Source organism: Anopheles moucheti, chromosome X, assembly GCF_943734755.1.
Source record: "Anopheles moucheti chromosome X, idAnoMoucSN_F20_07, whole genome shotgun sequence".
NCBI lineage: Eukaryota > Metazoa > Arthropoda > Insecta > Diptera > Culicidae > Anopheles > Anopheles moucheti.
In genome coordinates, this window is record NC_069142.1 from 3,655,968 (window position 1) to 3,676,499 (window position 20,532).

The window sequence follows — 20,532 nt, forward strand, 5'->3', positions numbered from 1 at the left end:
TTGAGGAACCTGTTTGCACAATAAATCATCTCTTTATATGCTTGTTAACGATTGCTCTGGGCCGCGCTTGGTTGCGGGATGCTGTTGTTGACTTTTGATCCGAAATCACCCTTTGGGGACAATGTCGCAGACAAACGGAAAAAATGTTAATAAATTAGACCCTCCGCCATGCTCCTTTGCGAAGGGTTTATCGCGTTAGCTAGTCATGATTCCATAATCATAATTGGGTGATTATAATTCCCAAATAGCAAAATTTTAACCACAACATATCCAGCAATAACCCATAGTGAAGCTATACACAAACGCATCAAACGAGCTCATGCGACCGATCGGTGCATCACACGTGACACAATGTATGTGCGTGAAGCTATAAACTTTGTGTGTCCTCTTTCCCCAACACTTCCAGCAAGCGGGTTAGCTTCTTCTAGAATTTCTAACGATCACGCATCAGTGCGTTATCGCATCAGTAAACGTGTAATCGTACTTTACACGCAAACTACTGTGTGTTTGTCGCGAATGTGTTACATGCTGGATAGTTCTACCTATTACAACACTACTTAAGCTTCAGATTTAGAGATGAAAGTGGTAATGCGGGCCCAAAATCTCTATAAATATACAAACAATAACAACTTAAACTTCAGAGCAATTGCAATCAGCCTGAAATCATTGTGACAATGATGCTAAGCACTTGATTAATTCTCATCATCTCATCAACGAAATATTTGGGACAGCGATGCGATCTTTGAGAGTCGTGCTCAAGGGTACACTGATCCTTGGTTTTGACAACCCTGTACTGTTGTTATGTTTGTTCTGCTTTAGAGCACTTCTATGCCTCTTGAACATTAAAACTCCTCAAGAGCGTACAGAAGTGTTCTAAACTGATCTGATGATATATTAAGATAAATCTTTAAAGGTCTCTTGGAGCGATCAAGATTTCCGCTCTCCACTCTATTTAGCCGGTGTCAACTACTGGGGGTGGATTCTCCCGAATGTTGACGTCATAAGAATCTCTGTTTTTGTTGTGGGTCGCTTACCGGGTGAGACTGACGCTCTTGACCTTCCATCCCTTATCCATCTCGTAACCTTCCTTCTCGTGACCATTTCCTACCATCTCCCAGTTACATGATACAGTTAGGATTATTCAACTCTGGTTTGTTTTCGTTACTTCAATCGTTTTTTTTCTCTATTTTGGTTATATTCTTTCCCTTTCTTCCGTTCCTAAAATGGCACCATCTCCCATGCAGGATCCTCGTAACCATTTTACTTCTTCATATAGTTTTAGCTGTACAGTATTGGTGTTTTAAAGGAAAATAAACTTCGTAAATAAGTTTATAACCAACGTAAAAGTAGTATAACAGATAAAAGAAACATTTAAAATTGAAAGTAACCCATTTGTTTGGGAACTAGGAGTTAAAGGCATAAGAAAAGAGAGTGATTGAGAGAGAGAACGAAAGAGAAGGAAAAGTATGAATAATGAGATAGGAATAAGGATGATGTGATGTGGAAGGAAAATAACACTCATCTCATGGTATTGTGAACCGGAGCTCATGTTCCGATGGTGCGCAACTTGAAATGAACTTCCTCCTATGATCGCTACGAATCGATAAGGGATATTCGATATTACGCTGTGTTCTTTTTTTACATGGCGATGATATTCTTATTTGATACGCTTATGATATGATGATACGCTTATTTTCCCGAACGGTGTTCCCCGCTTCGCTGGAGCGAGCCAGCGGATCCTTTACATTGTTGCATGCCGGTAACTCACAAATGCTGGTAACTCACAGCTTCGACGCCATTGGCAATTTATTTATTCCCTTATTATTTATGCCCTTATTCTATAAGATTGCGGACTGAAAGGCATCACTGTTCGAAACCGACTGCACAACTGGGCAATAGTTTGTCTCGTTGCACTGTAAATCTTTCTAGCACCACTTTCTAGGCTTATCGGCAATTTGCTATGGCTTCGCTTAGTAGAAAATCAATAAAACAATAAAGTAGAAACAAAATAATGTTTACAGCCTTTCTTCAAGTACTGTCCCACTTGTGTAAATATGACAAAGGCAAGAAAAACTACAGAACGTCGTAGAGAACTTGAAATAGTAGGTTGGTTATAGACTATTTAGGTATACTATATTCCACAAAAGGAAATAAATTGGTTTAAAGCACTATTGAGTTTTATATTCTACATAATTAGGAATTGCAAAGAATAAGTGCGAAGCCTGAGTTTTGTTCAAGCAATTTAATTTGTTCTAACACGTAAAATGGTTATTAAAAATAGGAAAATACACTACAGTTGCTACAAGCAATGTACAAAAAAAAAATTGCAAAATTATAAACCAATCCGTGCAAGGGGTGTAAGGCGTTCGTAATCAAGAATCGCGATCAAGAATGAAAACAAAAAAACAAACTGCGAACCGCAGCAGATTGAAACAACTACATTGTAGCAGTTCACACTGCATGGTACGAATGTAAGATTCTGAACTGAAAGTGATGAAATTAGATTTAGATTAATACAAAATATGTTAATGCAACTTAAACGTCGTAACGCCGTATTTACGAAATGTTAGAGATGGTGCGAACGGAATTATGAGCGGAATAGAAAGAATTATGGAGTTGTAGGCTGTCAAGCCTTTCAAGGTTTCGTTAAATATGAAAAATGAAAAAAAAACTTATGTCAGCATCTGGTCGCACGCGGTCGAAGACAAAACAGTGCTGGATGGGGATAAAGGATATCCTGAGTGTTGTTATTATTTTTCTGCTCTCGTTTTTGTTTGATTAAAAATTTATACGTCGTATTCTAAAACCCGTGTGTATACTCATTCAAAAAGGTAGCTTTTCGAGACAGAAGCGAACTGAAACAGATTCAATTGCTTTTTAGCTGAGTTAGCTACAAGATCCGGACGGCTGTTGTTTTGTAAGTCATTGCTGCCGGTGGTAACAATAATTACGGTTTGAATGCGGGAAGCGTTATATACCCATCCATATCTTCAGGACTATGAGGCACCATAGGTCATCGATGAGGCACCCATAGGCGCAAAATGCGTCGCAACGATTAATCTTTCACCTATCAATTCGTCAAAGGGCTGTCCGCAACCAATTCACGATCACTATGCAATTCCGCACCGCTCCACATGTGTGATCGAACATCGTGGATGTTATCAGTTTGGATAGCGCTTATCATTTGGAATTTCTAATCGATTCGATGCCAAGTATTTCAAAAGAGTGCCACATGTGAATGCGTTGAATAGTTTTCCAAAACAGTATCAACTATAAAGCTAATAATTTGGTACGAGACGGTCTCAAGGTTGTGTGTAAAGTATAGCACAACGCCGGTTTGTTAATTTGTGGCAAACCAATCGGCATAAACTAATGATTTAATCTTGCATTTATATGTGTGGAAAAATAAAACGCCGCAACAACTTGACAAATCAAGCATGCGTGCGTGTTTGTGAAAAAAAAAAAAATGACGACAAATCGTAAAGCAAATGTGGAGGAAATGGTTTAGTGTGAGATGTGTGATCTCGTTCTAGGATAGAGCACCATATCAACGCATTAACATAATGCCTGAAACCGAAACACAACCGAAACCGAAAAGCACGATAATAACCTGTTTGAAATTCTAGCTCTGTACAGCTCTAGCGCATTTGTACTATGATGATGGATTGGAGGTAGAACGTGTTTTGTCCTTTTCCTTTACCAGAATTTTTTTTTTTTCGGGTCCGTTTTCATTTTCGTTTCGTCGGATTTTTTTTTCATATCCCGACGCACATCTGGCTCGTGACCTCGAAATGTTGAGGTTAGTTGATGCACTGCACGTTTTGCTGTAAGCCGTGCCAGAAAACCGTTCCGCCGTAGGAGCTGTAAGAGTTTAGTTTTTTTTTTAATTTCTCTCTCGTTTGTTAAAAATCGTTATTTGTGTACGCGATGCCGTGATATAAAATGTAGTAAATTGTGGTGGAAGATCGGTAACGGGTTCGGTAATGTCTGTACGAAAATTGAACCAAAAAATTACCATCCTTTTGCAGAGCTAACAATGCTGCCGAACGAGAAAGCTACAGCTGTTTTGCCGAGTGAGGAAACGATGCGTGAGATGAGTGAATATAGACCACCAACGGCTTACCTAGTGCTGGAGGATGGGACAATCATGCCCGGGCACCGGTTCGGTGCGAATGCCAGCGTAGATGGTGAGGTCGTTTTTCAGACCGGTATGGTTGGCTATCCGGAGTCGATGACCGATCCCTCGTATCACGGCCAGATACTGGTGTTGACATACCCGTTGATTGGCAACTATGGGATACCGGACGCCGATCTGGACGAGTGCGGTCTGATGCGGCACTTCGAGTCGAACAACCGTATCTGGACAGCCGGGCTGGTGGTGAGCGAAATATGTGAAGAACCGTCCCACTGGCGCAGTAAACTGACGCTCTCCAACTGGATGGCGAAGCATGGTGTACCTGGCATTAGTGGTGTGGATACGCGCGCACTGACGAAGAAGATACGTGAGAATGGCACTATTCTAGGTAGGTTTTCGGTAAAACTTTACAGATTATTTTAAAACATAAATCATTATTCATAATTTTAGGCAAGATTGTTCAATCCCGTGTCATGTCGATTGCCGGACTCAACTTTAGTAATCAAAATCTGCGCAACCTGGTGGCGGAGGTATCATTGGCACAGCCACGCACCTACAATGAATCCGGTTCACCGCGAATTTTGGCTATCGATTGCGGGCTGAAGCTGAATCAGGTGCGCTGCTTTGTAAGCCGTGGTGCACGGTTGGACGTGGTACCGTGGAATGCGCGTCCAAACCCGGCCGAGTACGATGGTTTGTTTTTGTCGAACGGACCGGGTGATCCGGAGATGTGCCGCGAGGTGGTGGAAAATCTGCGCTCTTTGCTCGCGATGACGACGGCCAAGCCCATTTTTGGCATCTGTCTCGGCCATCAGATCCTGTCGACGGCGGCTGGGTGTCGTACGTTTAAGATGCGGTACGGGAATCGGGGCCATAACCTGCCCTGTATGCACCTTGGTACCAGGCGCTGCTATATGACGTCGCAGAATCATGGCTTTGCGGTTGATTCCAACCAGATGCCGGTAGGATGGGAGGAGCTGTTTACGAACCTGAACGATGGCACTAACGAGGGTATTGTGCATAAGACGAAACCGTACTTTAGCGTCCAGTTCCACCCGGAACATACGGCTGGGCCGACCGATTTGGAGGTGCTGTTTGATGTATTCCTGGAGGTGGTGGATGCGTACAAGCGTGATCCGAAGAAGGTGCACGTGTCGGTAAAGGATCGTTTAAACGAGCGACTGCAGTACGTACCGCCCGCACCGATCGATCTGGAGCGGCCGAAGAAGGTGTTAATTTTGGGCTCGGGAGGGCTGTCGATTGGCCAGGCAGGCGAGTTTGATTACTCCGGTTCGCAGGCGATCAAAGCGCTGAAGGAGGAACGGATCCAGACGGTACTGATCAACCCGAACATTGCAACGGTGCAGACGTCCAAGGGTCTGGCGGATAAGGTGTACTTCCTGCCGTTAACCCGCTACTACGTCGAGAAGGTAATCAAGGCGGAACGGCCCGGCGGTGTGCTGCTAACGTTCGGTGGCCAGACCGCACTGAACGTTGGCGTTGAGATGGAACGTGCCGGACTGTTTAGCCGTTACGGCGTGAAGATCATGGGCACACCGATCAGTTCGATCATTGAAACCGAGGACCGCAAGCTGTTCGCCGAGCGGGTGGCTGAGATTGGCGAAAAGGTGGCACCATCCGCGGCAGTAGTGTCCATACAGGAGGCACTCGATGCGGCCGACAAGATCGGATATCCAGTCATGGCGCGGGCCGCATTCTCGCTCGGTGGGCTCGGTTCGGGTTTTGCGAGCAATGCTGACGAGCTGCGGGCGCTCGCTAACCAGGCATTGGCCCACTCGAATCAGCTCATCATCGATAAGTCACTGAAGGGCTGGAAGGAGGTGGAGTACGAGGTGGTTCGGGATGCGTACGATAACTGCATCACCGTGTGCAACATGGAGAATGTGGATCCGCTCGGTATACACACGGGCGAGAGTATCGTGGTGGCACCGTCCCAGACGCTGTCGAACCGCGAGTACAACCTGTTGCGCTCCACGGCCATTCGCGTCATACGACACTTTGGGGTGGTGGGTGAGTGTAACATCCAGTACGCGCTGAACCCGGAATCGGAGGAGTACTTCATCATTGAGGTGAATGCACGGTTGTCGCGCAGCTCGGCGTTGGCCAGCAAGGCCACCGGGTATCCGTTGGCGTACGTGGCGGCAAAGCTGGCACTGGCAATACCGTTGCCGGACATCCGCAACTCGGTGACCGGTGTGACGACGGCCTGCTTCGAGCCGAGCCTCGATTACTGCGTGGTGAAGATGCCGCGCTGGGATTTGGCAAAGTTTGCGCGCGTCAGCAAGAACATTGGCAGCTCGATGAAGAGTGTCGGCGAGGTGATGGCGATCGGGCGCACGTTCGAGGAAGCGTTCCAGAAGGCGCTGCGGATGGTGGATAGCGTGAACGGGTTCGACCCCTACCTGAAGCCGGTGAACGAGCAGGAGCTGGAACAGCCAACGGATAAGCGCATGTTCGTGTTGGCTGCGGCCCTCAAGGACGGCTACACGGTGGAGCAGATTTACGAGCTGACGAAGATTGACCGCTGGTTCCTGCGCAAGCTGAAGGGCATCATTGACTTTACCGATCGGCTGGAGGCGCTCGAGCACGGCTGCGTACCGGAGGCGGCCATGTTGCGTGAAGCCAAGCGGCTCGGCTTTTCCGATCGCATGATTGCGCAGTGCGTTAAAAGTACCGAGCTGGCGGTGCGGATGCAGCGCAAGGAGCTTGGCGTAGTGCCGTTCGTGAAGCAGATCGATACGGTGGCGGGCGAGTGGCCTGCATCGACCAACTATCTCTACCTGACGTACAGTGCCATCGAAAACGATGTCGAGTTTCCGGGACAGTACACGATGGTGATCGGTTCGGGTGTGTACCGTATCGGCAGCTCGGTCGAGTTCGATTGGTGTGCGGTCGGGTGTCTGAAGGAGCTGCGCCGGCTAAACCACAAAACCATCATGGTGAACTACAATCCGGAAACGGTCAGCACCGACTACGATATGTGCGATCGGCTGTACTTTGAGGAAATTTCGTTCGAAGTTGTGATGGACATCTACGATGCGGAGCAGCCCACCGGGATCATTCTTTCGATGGGTGGCCAGCTACCGAACAACATCGCGATGGATCTGCATCGGCAGCAGGCACGCATTCTAGGCACGTCACCCGAATCGGTCGACAGCGCGGAGAATCGGTTCAAGTTTTCGCGCAAACTGGACCGTAAGGGGATTTTGCAGCCACGCTGGAAGGAGTTGACGAATCTGGAGTCGGCGATCGAGTTTTGCGAGGAGGTCGGCTATCCGTGCCTGGTACGCCCCTCCTACGTGCTGTCCGGTGCCGCCATGAACGTTGCCTACTCGAACCAGGACCTCAAGACGTACCTGAAGCATGCGTCGGACGTCAGCAAAGAACATCCGGTGGTGATCTCCAAGTTTCTGGTCGAGGCAAAGGAAATCGATGTGGATGCCGTTGCAGCGGACGGTGTGATCCTGTGCATGGCCGTGTCGGAGCACGTGGAGAACGCCGGCGTACATTCGGGCGATGCGACACTCGTCACACCACCGCAGGACATCAACCGCGAGACGCTGGAGCGCATCAAGGAGATAGCCCGGGACATTGCGGACCTGCTGGATGTGTCGGGACCGTTCAACATGCAGCTGATCGCGAAAAACAACGAGCTGAAGGTGATCGAATGCAATGTACGGGTGTCGCGCTCGTTTCCGTTCGTTTCCAAGACGCTGGACTTTGATTTTGTGGCACTCGCCACCCGGGTCATCGTGGGCCACACGGACATTGAGCCCGTAGAGGTGATGTATGGTCGGGGGTTGGTCGGTGTGAAGGTGCCACAGTTTAGCTTCTCCCGTCTGGCCGGTGCCGACGTGATGTTGGGCGTGGAGATGGCATCAACCGGTGAGGTGGCCTGCTTTGGTGAGAATCGCTTCGAAGCCTATCTTAAGGCTATGATGTCGACCGGATTCCAGATACCGAAAAAGTCTATACTGCTCAGTATTGGAAGTTACAAGGTAGGAAAGCGTATCCATGGAAAGCGACTTCCATTAGCTCTAAATGGTTATCTAAACTCCAACGTTTTTCCCCCGCACATTTACAGCACAAAATGGAACTGTTACCCTCGATCCGTATCCTTGAGAAGATGGGCTACAAACTGTATGCTTCAATGGGCACGGGTGATTTTTACACCGAACATGGCGTTGAGGTGAGTAGCGTTCGTTATTATTCCAGTCAAATGTATGCAAGATGGTGCACTATGTACAAAATGGTACGCTGTTTGCTAACAGGGTAACCCATAATTTTTTGACAGTTTCCTTCAACATCTTCAACATCTTTCTTTCTTGTGTGTCGGCACAACAACCTCAAGAGGCCTAGGGGCCTATTATTTCTGGCTTTCCTTGTCTCTATTTATCCGTAGCCGGATAGTCTGTCCTGTGTACAAAAAATCGATCTGGATGGGATTTTGGACTGGTCCTGTCGTGTGAAGACCGGCGCCGATACCTATACATCACCGGACAGCCCCAATAAAAAAACTTCGGAACGAATTCAAAATTTGATGAGACGCAGTCAAAAAATCTCGGGACGGATTTAAAAATCGATGGCAAACTGTCAAAGAATTGCGGGAAACCCTGTAACGCATATTGCTGAATACCGCATCGAATTAAGCGTGTTTCGTTGGTATTTTAGAGGTCGTTTTTTTAGTAGTATCTTTCCGTATTACATTGTAGATGCTTTGTAATGATAACTTCCCCGACCCAGCTGTTGTCTCTGCAACATCCCAGCATTTTAGGCATCAGCGGCCCCTGTCACAGATCCCGGTACCATTTTTATCACAGAAAGGGTTCTTCCTAACCTCGAACGCGTCCTAATTTGTTCTCCATCTAACTATCTCTCTCTCTTGCTTTCTCGCTTTGTCTAATTCTCTTTATATCTGCTGGTAACTAACGGTAACCCTGTCTCGGTGTGACCGTAACGTTCCCCAGTAGCTGAGAGATGTCGTCAATGTCGTCGGACGAGCGACGTGGCCCATTGGATCGCCGTGGGCCGGCCGGTGACTTTGGTGCGTGAACCTGTACACTAATTTGCTGTTGCTGCTGATGCTTCTGCTGGGACGGTATTCGCCTTAACCCGCCAGCAGGTTGCGACGAATGCGGTCGGGATGTTCGCCGTTGGCCCCGTCCACCGCCCATTTCGGTTTCCTTCCGCTCGATGTCCTCCCATTCATCGTCGTCGTCGTCGTCTTCGTTGTCGGGTGAGAAGAAGCGCGGTTGTTGCTGCTGTTGCTGCTGTTGTTGACGCTTTGTAGACGGTTGGCGAACGTTGGTGTAGGTGGTACGTTTGCTGTTGCGACGGGTTACCGAAACCTTTCGGCCAACGGCCGGCCGCTGCTCGCTGGTGCTGGTCCGCTTCGGCAGTGCCGGCCGATCCGCACCCTTCGCATTAGCCTTTGCCAGGTCCAGGCGTAAGCTGTATATCTGGTTGAGGTACTGACGGGCCTCCTCGACGCCCTCGTCATCGGCGAGCAGGTTGCAGAGTCGCTCCGCCTGGCGGAGATAAATCAGCGCCTGGTTTAGGGCACGAAAGCCAAAGGACACCCGCGCCATCTCGATGAAATGCTCCACGAAGAGGCCGTAGATCAGCTGCCGGCGCAGGTTTTCCATGTGTTTGAGCGGCAGAAACTGAAAGTTGAAGACAAACTACTCGAATCAACGATCTCCTAGCTGCGTGGAGTGCTTCTAGCCTTCCCCCTACTTACCGTCAAATCGATCGACTCCACCGACTGGCGACGCTCCGGTTGCACCGCCCGTTCCTTCTTGAGGTGTTCCGCCACCAGGAAGCGCACGATGCGAGTCCTCTTGCGGCGAGACTCCACCTCCTGCTGGTTGTAGTACGCCATCGAACCGACCGCAATCTCCCGCTCGTTCGCATCGTTCTCGTCCGAGTCCTCCGCCGCCAGGTTCTCGTCCTCGTCGCGCAGCATCGGGTTGACTATCTTGAGCGGGTTGTCGATCACCAGGTAGGAGTAGAGCCGCTTGATGCGTATCTTCGGATAGTACGTTAACCGGGCGCTCGGTAGCTTTAGATTGCGCAACGCAATCAGCATATGCATCACCGGGTTCTCCGTGATGCGAAAGATGCGCTTGTGCAGCTCCACCAGCACGCGTTCCGGCACGTTTTCGAACAGGTTCCGGGCCGGCAGGAAGTAGTCGGGCAGCGTGTGCGTCTTGATGCGGTCGAGCAGCGCGTTCAGAAAGCGCAACAGTGCCTCGCCGAGGTAATCTTCCGGCCAAGCGGCGTAGTTCGTTTCGCACTGCCAGAACAGGTGCGCCCGGAGATGCTCTATGCCGAACATGCTCATGCCGGGCGTCAGGTTCGGTTCGACGAACGTTTTCAGCAGCAGCACGGTGATCATGTAGATCTTGATCTGCGTCCCGGTGAGGCAGCTCTCGAGGTAGCGTTCCGCTTCCGGGAAGACAATCTTCCATTCGAGCTGCCGGTACCGGTTCTGGCCCTGTTTCGGTGCGTACCCGATCGGTATGACGTGGCAGCCGAACGATTTCACCTTCTGGATCATGGGCTGCGTTGGCCACTGGAACTTCTGGCGCGTCAGGGGATTGATCTTGACGTCGCGCTTCCGGTGCACCCATTCGATGGCTTCGCGTGGCCACGGGCAGAGGATGGCCGGTATGATTTCCCACTGGCCGCTGTACACGACCGCACCCTTCCAGGTGGCGTTACGCAGATCCTCGGCCGGGATGTCCAGCTCGGTGGCGAGCGTGTCCTGGAACAGGTTGACGAAGTACGCGAGAAAACCCTTGGAGTTGAGATATTGTCTCCGCTCGGTCGTATATTCCGGATTGCTATGGTGGGGATGATGGTGCAGGTGGTTCAGCTTCCCACGCGAACCACCCTGTCCGTTTGCCTTGACCAGGTACATGGTGCTCAGCTTGTCCGTTCCTTCCGACTCGTCGTCACTGTAGTAACCCTCGTTCACCTCGATCGGGCAGCTGATCGTTGTGATGCAGTAGTCTGGCAGAACGGTCGTGCTGACCGGGGCTTCATCACCACCTGCAGATCGCATCACACTCAACGGTTGATGTGTGTTGATCGCGGTAATGTACGCATAATCGTACTCACTGCTGGGCGGCGATGTGGAGCTGGTCGAGGTTGATGGAACTCCCGCATTGGCTAGCAGTAGCTCGGGGTGTTTCTTGCCGTACACACCGTTTCCTACCTTCGGGTACTTCACCATGATGCTGTCCCGGTACTTGAGCTTAGCAAAACGATTCCCTTCCCGTGCATTCTCCTCATCTTCGTCCTCATCGTCGTCATCATCATCCTCATCGTCGTCGTCCTCCTCCTCCTCGAGAGTATCACTTTCACTGAGACTGTTCACCTTCGGCATGCCGTTCGCGGTGCCGAGCTTCTGCCTGAGCCCGCTCGGGCCCGGTTCCGTGCCGTAGGACATCATCCTATCCAGTGACGGATTGTTCGGTTTGATAAACTCCACACTTTTCAGCTTGATGTACCCATGGTGGCAGTTACTGCGCCGTTTGCGTACAGCTCCATCGCCCACCTGCTTCAGTTTGTCGTCGAGCGCATCTTCGATTTCTAGCTTGTAGATGGGCGCATCGGTAAGAATGCTGTAGACCGAACTATCGCCCGGGTTCGTGATTTCGATGTTGTCATGCACGACGTAGCAGGTCTGCGTATGCAAAGGCAGCAGCCGGTTTTTGTGCGGTCCGTGTCTGTTTTTCCCCGGAGGTGAGTAAGAAATTGAAGGTGTAGAAGGTGCGGAAATCAACATCTCAAGGGGTAACAGAGGCACTTACTTTGCGTAGAACTTCACGCGCGTATCCACCGCTTCCAGCAGACGGTCGGGCAGGATGACCGTTTTGCAGTGGCGTGACGTCTTGCCGTTGCGCCGGTTTTCCTCGGTCCGGTTCCGCTCGACCGCTTCCCACATTTCCCTGGAAGAGAAGATTTCACCAGAACGATGGTCGTGAGAACGGAACCTGTTGAGTGATTCAGATCTTTATTACAGCAAATTGATTACGAATCACCGCCCCAATGACGTAATAAATATTTTTCAAATGCGCTGGACCATCGGGACAGACGGGACCGATGGTGTACACGGCGATGCACTCCGCCGATAACGCATATCGGAGGCTCCTCAATCAATCACTGGATACCATAGTGATGCTAATTACTTGAGATGGTTCAATTTCATGCGTGTAATCGATGATTACCGTGCTGAAGCTGCTCGCTGCCCAAAACACTTCGTACGTGCTGCAATCGGATGTCGGTCAAACGTCATTCATGAGCAAAAGATAACCAAAATGTCGCATTTTGCGGGCGCCAGTAAGAAATGGGCCTGACTGCTGAGGCAAAAACGTTATCTCTGCACTCAGCGCCCACACATTCCACATGGAACCGTTGTTCTGGCGGTACGGTTCCAACTGCCTTAGCGCCGAACATTGGGTAGATCTCACGAAACCTATTGCAATACCTGATGACGAATCTGACGAATCTGTCACGAATGGCATATTTTTAGCCTTGTATCAAAATGCGGAACATTTGCTCAATGAAACTGCAGCTCCGCTCCAATCCACCATCTGCCGTCCCAACCTTGCAAAAAAGGCATTATTGCGAATGTCTGGGGGGTTTTTTGTGTGTTAAGATAAAGTAGGAAGACCCTCTTCTTTATGGGTAAGAATAGGCTAAAATTGTAACTCCCCGGATTCTAGACACTCCGGTCTCAACCGATTACGCTGTGCAACAGCCTTGACTGCCCTGCTTGACATCACGACATCTGATCGTTGATGGGCGATAAGCTGAGACCTTACGGAAGCGATGCAGGTGTAGCTATTGTGTCGTGTGCCAAAGTGTCAAACAGTCGACCAGGCCCCAATCAAAACCACCCCATTACATTGTAACGTGCGCTGTTTTATGTATCGCCTGTCGTAAGTACTTCCGCCGCCCGAGGTACTCGGTATTCTGCGCGATTGCGGCTTCTTCAACGGAGCGGCACGGCGAACAGTTTGTTAAACATTCGGAGCTGTCAGTAATGCGTGATGTGGAGAATGGTTTAGACGACGGCGCGCTGTACCGTACAGACAGGTGCCGTATGAGTCAGATCATGCATGTCTCTATGTAGCGCAGCACGTAGAAAATGTTACAAGGCGAACAATTCATTGACCGTCCGCGTGATGGGTCCGGAAATCCCGAGCACGATTTCATGACCTGGCCAACGAGTTCGTCCGGACGTGAATCCTTCGCTTCGCAGAAAAGCAAACATATGTTTGAGCCCCCGGCCTAGCCTTCTTATCAGGTCAAACATGTTGCATGGCAAGATCTCTTGAAATGTATGTACAACTCGATAATGTTCAATTTGTAGCGAACAATCGAACGATCGGAGTGCTACAATTACCTACGCTATCAGTCTAGATCTATATCTCAGGGATTACCTCGGGGGGATTACTTCGACGCGGTACAGTATCAAATTGGACCCAACCCATCTAACTGTTGAAGTGTTCTGTTTGCTTCTTGAGATGGGGGATTTTTTTTAATCTCGCTGAGGTGATCTTACTGGTTCAAGAGGTCCTTTAGAAGGCCCACTAACCCTCGACTACAGCTCGACTTTCAGAATGTCGTGTCGTGTAATAGCGGTCGCGATATCGTCCAGCAGGTACCCGGTACATCAGCAACTCGTTATCAATTAGAATAAGTGACCCAAACCGGTGGTGACATCAAAGCAGCCAATCATCTCACCGGTGAGACATTGGGCGTAAGCAGAGTTCGTCTGCTGGGCAAGAAGAAAGGAAATAACAAAAAAACACCAACACGCAATACATTTGGACGGTACGGGTTCAGAATTGGTGTGACAGTTTGGGTAGCAGCAAGTGTGCTGCTGATGGTCCGAAGAACGGTTGCTTATCAACATCGCTACCAGCCGAATGGAAAGCGAGCGAGATCTGACGATTCTCCAACGAAACTTTGGCAATTGGTTGGTGATGGTCACGACACGTTTGGACGGGCGGTGGGTTTTTATAGACTTTGGGAAAGGAATGTTTGTTGCTGCTCCTGCCGCGCATTCTTGACGCGTATGCAATGCCATTTCCACGAGATAAGCGTACTACACGAGATGAACTCGATACGCACACGGCGACGCAGTACCGAAGATGACCACCGTGGCGTAAAACCGACGTGTTGGCAGTTCAATCAAACCACAGCCGGATATCGTCTGGATCACGTACGCGAACTCGGGGGTTGAAAGGTGGTAAGGGTTTTGGTTGGTTGCTAGTGTTGGTTGCCAGACTATGGAGGCCAGTTCCGCGGAAGCAATGCTCAAGACTCGCAGAGATTCGTCGCAAATGTAGTTGCTGTGCTGTAAATTTACCTTTCAAAGTTACCGTAGAACTGTACGCCGAGCACTAGCTGGTTGAGCACGAAGATATCACTATTGAATGCGAGCTGGTGCTGCATTCGGCGCTTCGCCTCCGTATCATAATCACTTTCCTCGAGCTTGGCCTTGGACTTGCGCACGATCGGTGGCGGTTCCGTGTCGCGCAGCTCGTCCAACTTCGACTTCCGTTGCTTCTTCCCACCACTCTTCCGGGCCGATTTCTTCTTCTTTTGCTGTTGCTTTTTCGCCTCCTTTTCGGCGCGCTGGCGCGCTTTGAGGACACGCCGTTCCTGTTTCCGCCGCTCCTCTGTCAACTCCCGGACCGTCTGCTCGCGGCGCTGCTTTCGGGCAATTTCCGCCTCAAACGGATTATTGCCACCCGGTTGCTCCTTCGACTGCGAGCGGCCCATGCTGCACTGTGCAGGGCTGGGTTACGGTGTGGACCGTGGGCGAGACGCGATGGGCGAGAGAGAAAGGTGATCTTGCCTGGTTACCACATGGTACTACAAGAAGAGGAGTAGTGAGGGAGAGGTGGGGGGGGGGGGGACAGGCACTGGTTCTGGCAAGACCCGGCCGGCAAGATGCACTCACGCCCCGACCGGAAGAAACTGCAGCGAAGTACGATAAGAAGCGCCTCGGTGACAACACGCGAGTCATCAAAATACGAACGGATGTACGGTAGAACGCAGCGGCAGCCTCTAGAGGCGAACGGACGCGCTGGCTCACACGGAGTACACGATGCACTACAGCACACGCGAGAGTCCAAGGTAAAACTGAAGGGCTCGGTTCTGAATACGTGGTGACCGTACCCCAGTAGTCTGATCGGATGCGTACCTCTTCCTGTCCGCGGGCCGCCAAGGAAGGTAGACGCGCAGGAACGCTAGGCGCTTATCAGCCTTGGGTTGGTGAGCGTGCCCGTGGGGTTTGTGAGTCTGCGTACGCATGCGGAGCATGAGAGAAATTTGTTTGTCTCCTTATCGACCGGAGCAGATAGCACCCACCCGGTCCGACCCAACCCGTGCCGTACCACCGAGCATCGGCGACCTCGCAATCGCAGTCATTTTTATTTTCAATGTCTCAACGAACCCGGAGTGTTGTTCGGTCTCTTTCCTGTGCTTTGCTTACCATCTGCTGCCTGTTCTGCCCGTTCGGAAGAATCTGACGTAGCTCGGTTACATGGGGGCCACATCTCCTCCGGGTGTCGACGGTTCTATATGCGCGCACCATCCACAGACACATGCTATGCGCTATATGCACACGGTCAGGTCTCTGCCGAAATGTGTTTTTTCCGCATCGGCAGCTGCCAATTTAATTACGGTGATTGAACCGCAACGTCGATGTGGTTCGGGCACCGTGAAGCTGAGCAGGCGGGTGGATGCCCACCACCCACAACGCAAACATTGTCAATGAAGCTGATTGTTCGGGCGCGATTGCACGGCCTCGATAAGCGGGTGAGTGTCCCCGCTTGTCCAGCGGGACCAGTTCCGCATGCGGCACTTAAGAAAATTGATTCACGGGATTAGACATCTGGGCACTGTCGCGGTTTGTTTCTTGGCGCTCGAACCTTTAATACCGGTAACATTGAAACAAGCAATAGCAATGTGTAAACGGCATGCAGGGCTAGTATAAACCCTGCGACCCGAGGTAACAGGCATTCGGTGGAGGGTTTCTCGGTACATCTTTTCTTGTTTTGCCGCTACTTAATTAGAAGCCCCGTGGAACGAAGCCCCCCTCGAGAGACCCCATGAGAGGGTCGCTAACTAGGGGGTGCAAACAGGTTTTGCCACAGCTCTATGGAAAGTTACAGTTGTTCTGTACTTACTGACTTATCAGGCGCTACAGAAGTTCGCTAAATCCCTCATAGGCGAGTGCTGTCATCTAACAAATGGGGAGTTCTCTTTTGTCCAAGAGAAGATTACCGTAACAACCTGTTCCGATTGTATCGTCCGGTGTTATTCTAATGACGTGACTTGATATGTCTAATGATGTTATCCTAATGACTCGAGATCTCGTTCCTTGAGATCTTTATCTTAGCGTCTCCTCTGTTGTTCTTCTACCCATTTGGGGCGCCAAAACTCTTCTGTGCTTTTTCCTCGCGAATTCTTGTAACAAGTTGACATCAGCTTGGATTATAGGCTATATCTTGATTGTGTATGTGATTAGGCTGGGCCTATATAGGTTTTTCACAATGTAAACTTTCACCGTCGCAACAGGTGCTTTAGGCAGATATTTTTGTCGTGGAGTTGAATTTTGGAGTTCCAAAATATTTGGCTTCTTTGCTTCTTCAGGCTGGCGCTAATCTAGGGGATCGTGAACTTCAATTTCTGACCTTCATAGCTTTGTGAAATCATAAGCATAATCTCGTAAGCAGGAGCAGTACAGCTTAGTGTTGGGCAAATCTATTGCAGATTCTTTACAGTATTTCAGAAAGTATCTTTGAGCTGAATTATTGAATCTAAATCTCTGTTTCAAAGCTTCATGAATTTTCAAAGATTCATTAACCATTTAAGATGTATGACCTCCAAAGAGTTCGTTCCACTTCTACGGATATCAGTTTCCAAAAATGGGCCCTAACTGCCATTTCGCTTAAGACCTCCAAAAGGTATGATCTGCTACTTCTCTGTGAGAATTCATAAAGCTTTTAGGAGTCGATTCTTGAATTGGATAACTTCTCGCTGAAGATTCATATGAACTGCTTTGAGGTTTCATTAAACTTTTTGATTCAATCAACAATTTGAATAACTTCTCACTAAAGGGTTGTATGAACTACTCTGAGGATTCATAAATCTTTTGGGAGTCAATTCACGATTCAAATGACTCCTCGCTAAAGATTCATATGAACGACATTTTTCAGACATCTCGACATTTAATACGCACAACACTAGTCTAGTTAGTCATTGTAATGATTTAGTATGAAAAAATCTTAATTATTACTTTATTAGTTTTGTGTTACACTTATAATACCAATTTTTCTGATATACCACGCAGGTTGAGAGCGTCCAGTGGACGTTTGACGCGCTAGCAGCGGAAGACAATGGCAACGGTGCTGGGAGCGAGTTGCGCCATTTGGCGGAATATCTGGCCAACAAGCAGTTCGATCTGGTCATCAACCCACCGATGAGCGGTGGTGGTGCCCGCCGGGTGTCCTGCTTCATGACGCACGGTTACCGAACCCGTCGCTTGGCCGTCGACTACTCGATCCCGCTCGTGACGGATGTGAAGTGTGCGAAGATGCTGGTAGCGGCAATACAACGCATCGGCGGTGCACCGTCGATGAAGACGCACATCGACTGCATGTCGTCGCGGTTGATGGTGAAGCTGCCCGGCTTTATCGACGTGCACGTGCATCTGCGGGAACCGGGTGCACCGCATAAGGAAACGTTCGCCACGGGTACGGCGGCGGCCCTGGCCGGGGGGATAACGATGGTGTTGGCGATGCCCAACACCCAGCCGGCGATAGTCGACCGGGGTGCGTTTCAGCAGGCGTCGGAGATAGCGCAGAAGGGGGCACGGTGTGACTACGCGCTGTACGTCGGGGCGTCCTCCACCAACTTCGGAACCGTGCACGAGCTGGCGTCCCAAGCGGCAGGGTTGAAGCTCTACCTGAACGAAACGTTCACGACGCTGCGGCTGAATGGGATATCCGTGTGGCAGGCGCACCTTGCCAACTGGCCCAAGCGGGCACCGCTGTGCGTGCATGCCGAGCGGGAAACGATGGCGGCAGTGCTGCTGCTGGCCTCCCTCACCGACCGGCCGATCCACGTGTGTCACGTAGCGCGCAAGGAGGAGATACTGCTGATCAAGGCGGCGAAGGAGCGCGGCCTGAAGGTGACGTGCGAGGTGTGTCCGCATCATCTCTTCCTATCCACGGCCGATCTCGACCGGATCGGGGCGGGACGGGGCGAGGTGCGGCCGGTGCTGTGCAGCCCGGAGGACCAGCAGGCGCTCTGGGACAACCTGGACGTGGTGGATGTGTTTGCCACGGATCACGCGCCGCACGCCCGGGAGGAGAAGGAATCGGACCATCCGCCGCCGGGTTTCCCCGGGCTGGAGACGATCCTACCGCTGCTGTTGACGGCCGTCACTGAGGGGCGGCTCACGATGGACGAGCTGGTGAGCAAGTTCCACACCAATCCGCGCCGCATCTTCAACCTGCCGGAGCAACCGAACACGTACGTCGAGATCGACCTGAGCGAGGAGTGGACGATACCGGACCGTCCGCAGCACTCCAAGGCCCACTGGACGCCGTTTTCGGGCATGCGCGTGAAGGGCTGCGTGCATCGCGTGGTGCTGCGCGGCGAGACGGCGTACGTCGATGGGTTGGTGCTGGTGAACCCGGGCTACGGTCAGAACGTGCGCGAATGGCACGGCGGTAAACCGCCCATGGCCGGTGCGGCCTCCATCGAGCGGATCGACGTGCTGAACCACTCGATCGGTTCCGGGTCCGGTGTGGGCCTGCGGACGGCCGACCTCGAACCGGACCTGCAAACGAACGAAGCCTTCTTCCAGCTGCTCTCGCCGGACGGTACTAACGCGCACGTGAAGCAGCTCGGCGTGCACTTTGCCGGCGAGCAGGCGGCCCTGCGTCCCGCCTCACCGCTCCCACCGCGGATACGGTGTGACTCGACCGGGAACCAGTCGGTGATCGGGAAGCTCGAACCGATCACCATCAGCACCGGGCTCGGTGGGGTACGCGAGCGTCAGCTCGCCGGCCGCCACGTCCTCACGGTTGACATGTTCACCAAGGAGCATCTGAACGAAATCTTCCACCTGGCGCAAACGATGAAGGGCCGCGTGGCCAAGGAGCGGCTGCTGGACGATCTGTTGCGCGGCAAGGTGATGGCGTCCATCTTTTACGAGGCGAGCACGCGGACGAGCTGCAGCTTCGCCGCGGCAATGCAACGGCTCGGCGGTCGCGTCGTTCACGTCGACGAAACGTCCTCGTCGGCGGTGAAGGGCGAAACGCTCGAGGATAGCATCCAGGTGATTGCCGGCTACGCGGATGTGGTGGTGCTGCGACACCCATTACCGGGCGCCGTTACGGTAAGTGTTGGCTGTGTGTGTGTGTGTGTGTGGAGGGTGAGCTAATCGTTCGGTGTTTTTGTATAATTTCAGCGCGCTGCCCAACACTGCCGCAAGCCGCTAATCAATGCGGGCGATGGTGTCGGAGAACATCCGACACAGGCACTGCTGGATATATTCACCATCCGCGAGGAGATCGGCACGGTGAACGGTCTCACCATCACGATGGTGGGCGATCTGAAGCATGGCCGTACGGTGCATTCGCTCGCCCGTCTGCTCACGATGTACAACGTGAACCTGCGCTACGTTTGCCCGGCCGGGCTCGAGATGCCGAGCCACATCAAGCAGTACGTGGACAAGAAGGGTATCTCCCAGCGGCAGTACGACTCGCTCGAGACGGCCATCATCGATACGGATGTGCTGTACATGACGCGCATCCAGCGCGAGCGGTTTGTGAGCGAGCAGGAGTACGAGATGGTACGTAATCGGGGGTTTAGCGTTTCACAAGGTCGCTCATTTCGTTTCCTTCTCGCAGTGCTGCGGACAGCTGATCCTAACGCCCCAAATCATGACGATGGCCAAGCGGCGCATGATTGTAATGCATCCATTGCCGCGCGTCTTCGAGATCAGTGTGGAGATTGACAGTGACCCGAGGGCGGCATACTTCCGACAGGCTGAATATGGCATGTACGTGCGCATGGCGCTGCTGGCGATGGTTCTGGGACGCAGCTGAGAAATCGTTCTACACAAATCAATTCGAATGCCCGGCGTATGTGAGTGCTGGCGAGAGCCACTGTCTCCAAACATGAAGTTAATCTTAAATGCGAAATCAATCCTAAACATGGTGATGGTAGAAATCAACACGAACGGTCATTTGGTGCCAGTTTTCAAAGTGTTTATTCCGATACGAAGTATCTTTGCAATGGATAGGTGGGCTAGTACAACTAAACAAGAAGTTAATCCT

At 51.1% G+C, this 20,532-nt stretch overlaps 2 protein-coding genes across 5 annotated transcripts; one reads left to right on the forward strand and one right to left on the reverse strand.

Moving 5' to 3' along the window:
* Positions 1 to 2,702: 2,702 nt before the first annotated feature.
* LOC128307414 (CAD protein) lies at positions 2,703 to 20,483 on the forward strand. 4 transcript variants are annotated; one of them, XM_053045239.1, is made up of 8 exons: positions 2,704 to 2,809; positions 2,882 to 2,917; positions 4,029 to 4,523; positions 4,586 to 8,154; positions 8,241 to 8,345; positions 17,535 to 19,589; positions 19,662 to 20,045; positions 20,104 to 20,483. In XM_053045239.1, the coding sequence occupies exons 3-8, from the start codon at positions 4,037 to 4,039 to the stop codon at positions 20,299 to 20,301; spliced, it is 6,798 nt and encodes a 2,265-aa protein (XP_052901199.1). In that variant the 5' UTR covers positions 2,704 to 2,809; positions 2,882 to 2,917; positions 4,029 to 4,036; the 3' UTR covers positions 20,302 to 20,483. The 4 variants fall into 4 exon arrangements, with proteins under 4 accessions (XP_052901200.1, XP_052901199.1, XP_052901201.1 ...); XM_053045240.1 differs by lacking the exon at positions 2,882 to 2,917 and having other exon boundaries at positions 2,703 to 2,831; XM_053045241.1 differs by having other exon boundaries at positions 2,747 to 2,917.
* On the reverse strand, positions 8,627 to 14,956 carry LOC128307416 (uncharacterized). The gene is made up of 4 exons (XM_053045243.1): positions 14,541 to 14,956; positions 11,974 to 12,111; positions 9,897 to 11,889; positions 8,627 to 9,837 (listed from the first exon to the last, which is right to left on the reverse strand). The coding sequence occupies exons 1-4, from the start codon at positions 14,954 to 14,956 to the stop codon at positions 9,082 to 9,084; spliced, it is 3,303 nt and encodes a 1,100-aa protein (XP_052901203.1). The 3' UTR covers positions 8,627 to 9,081.
* Positions 20,484 to 20,532: the final 49 nt, after the last annotated feature.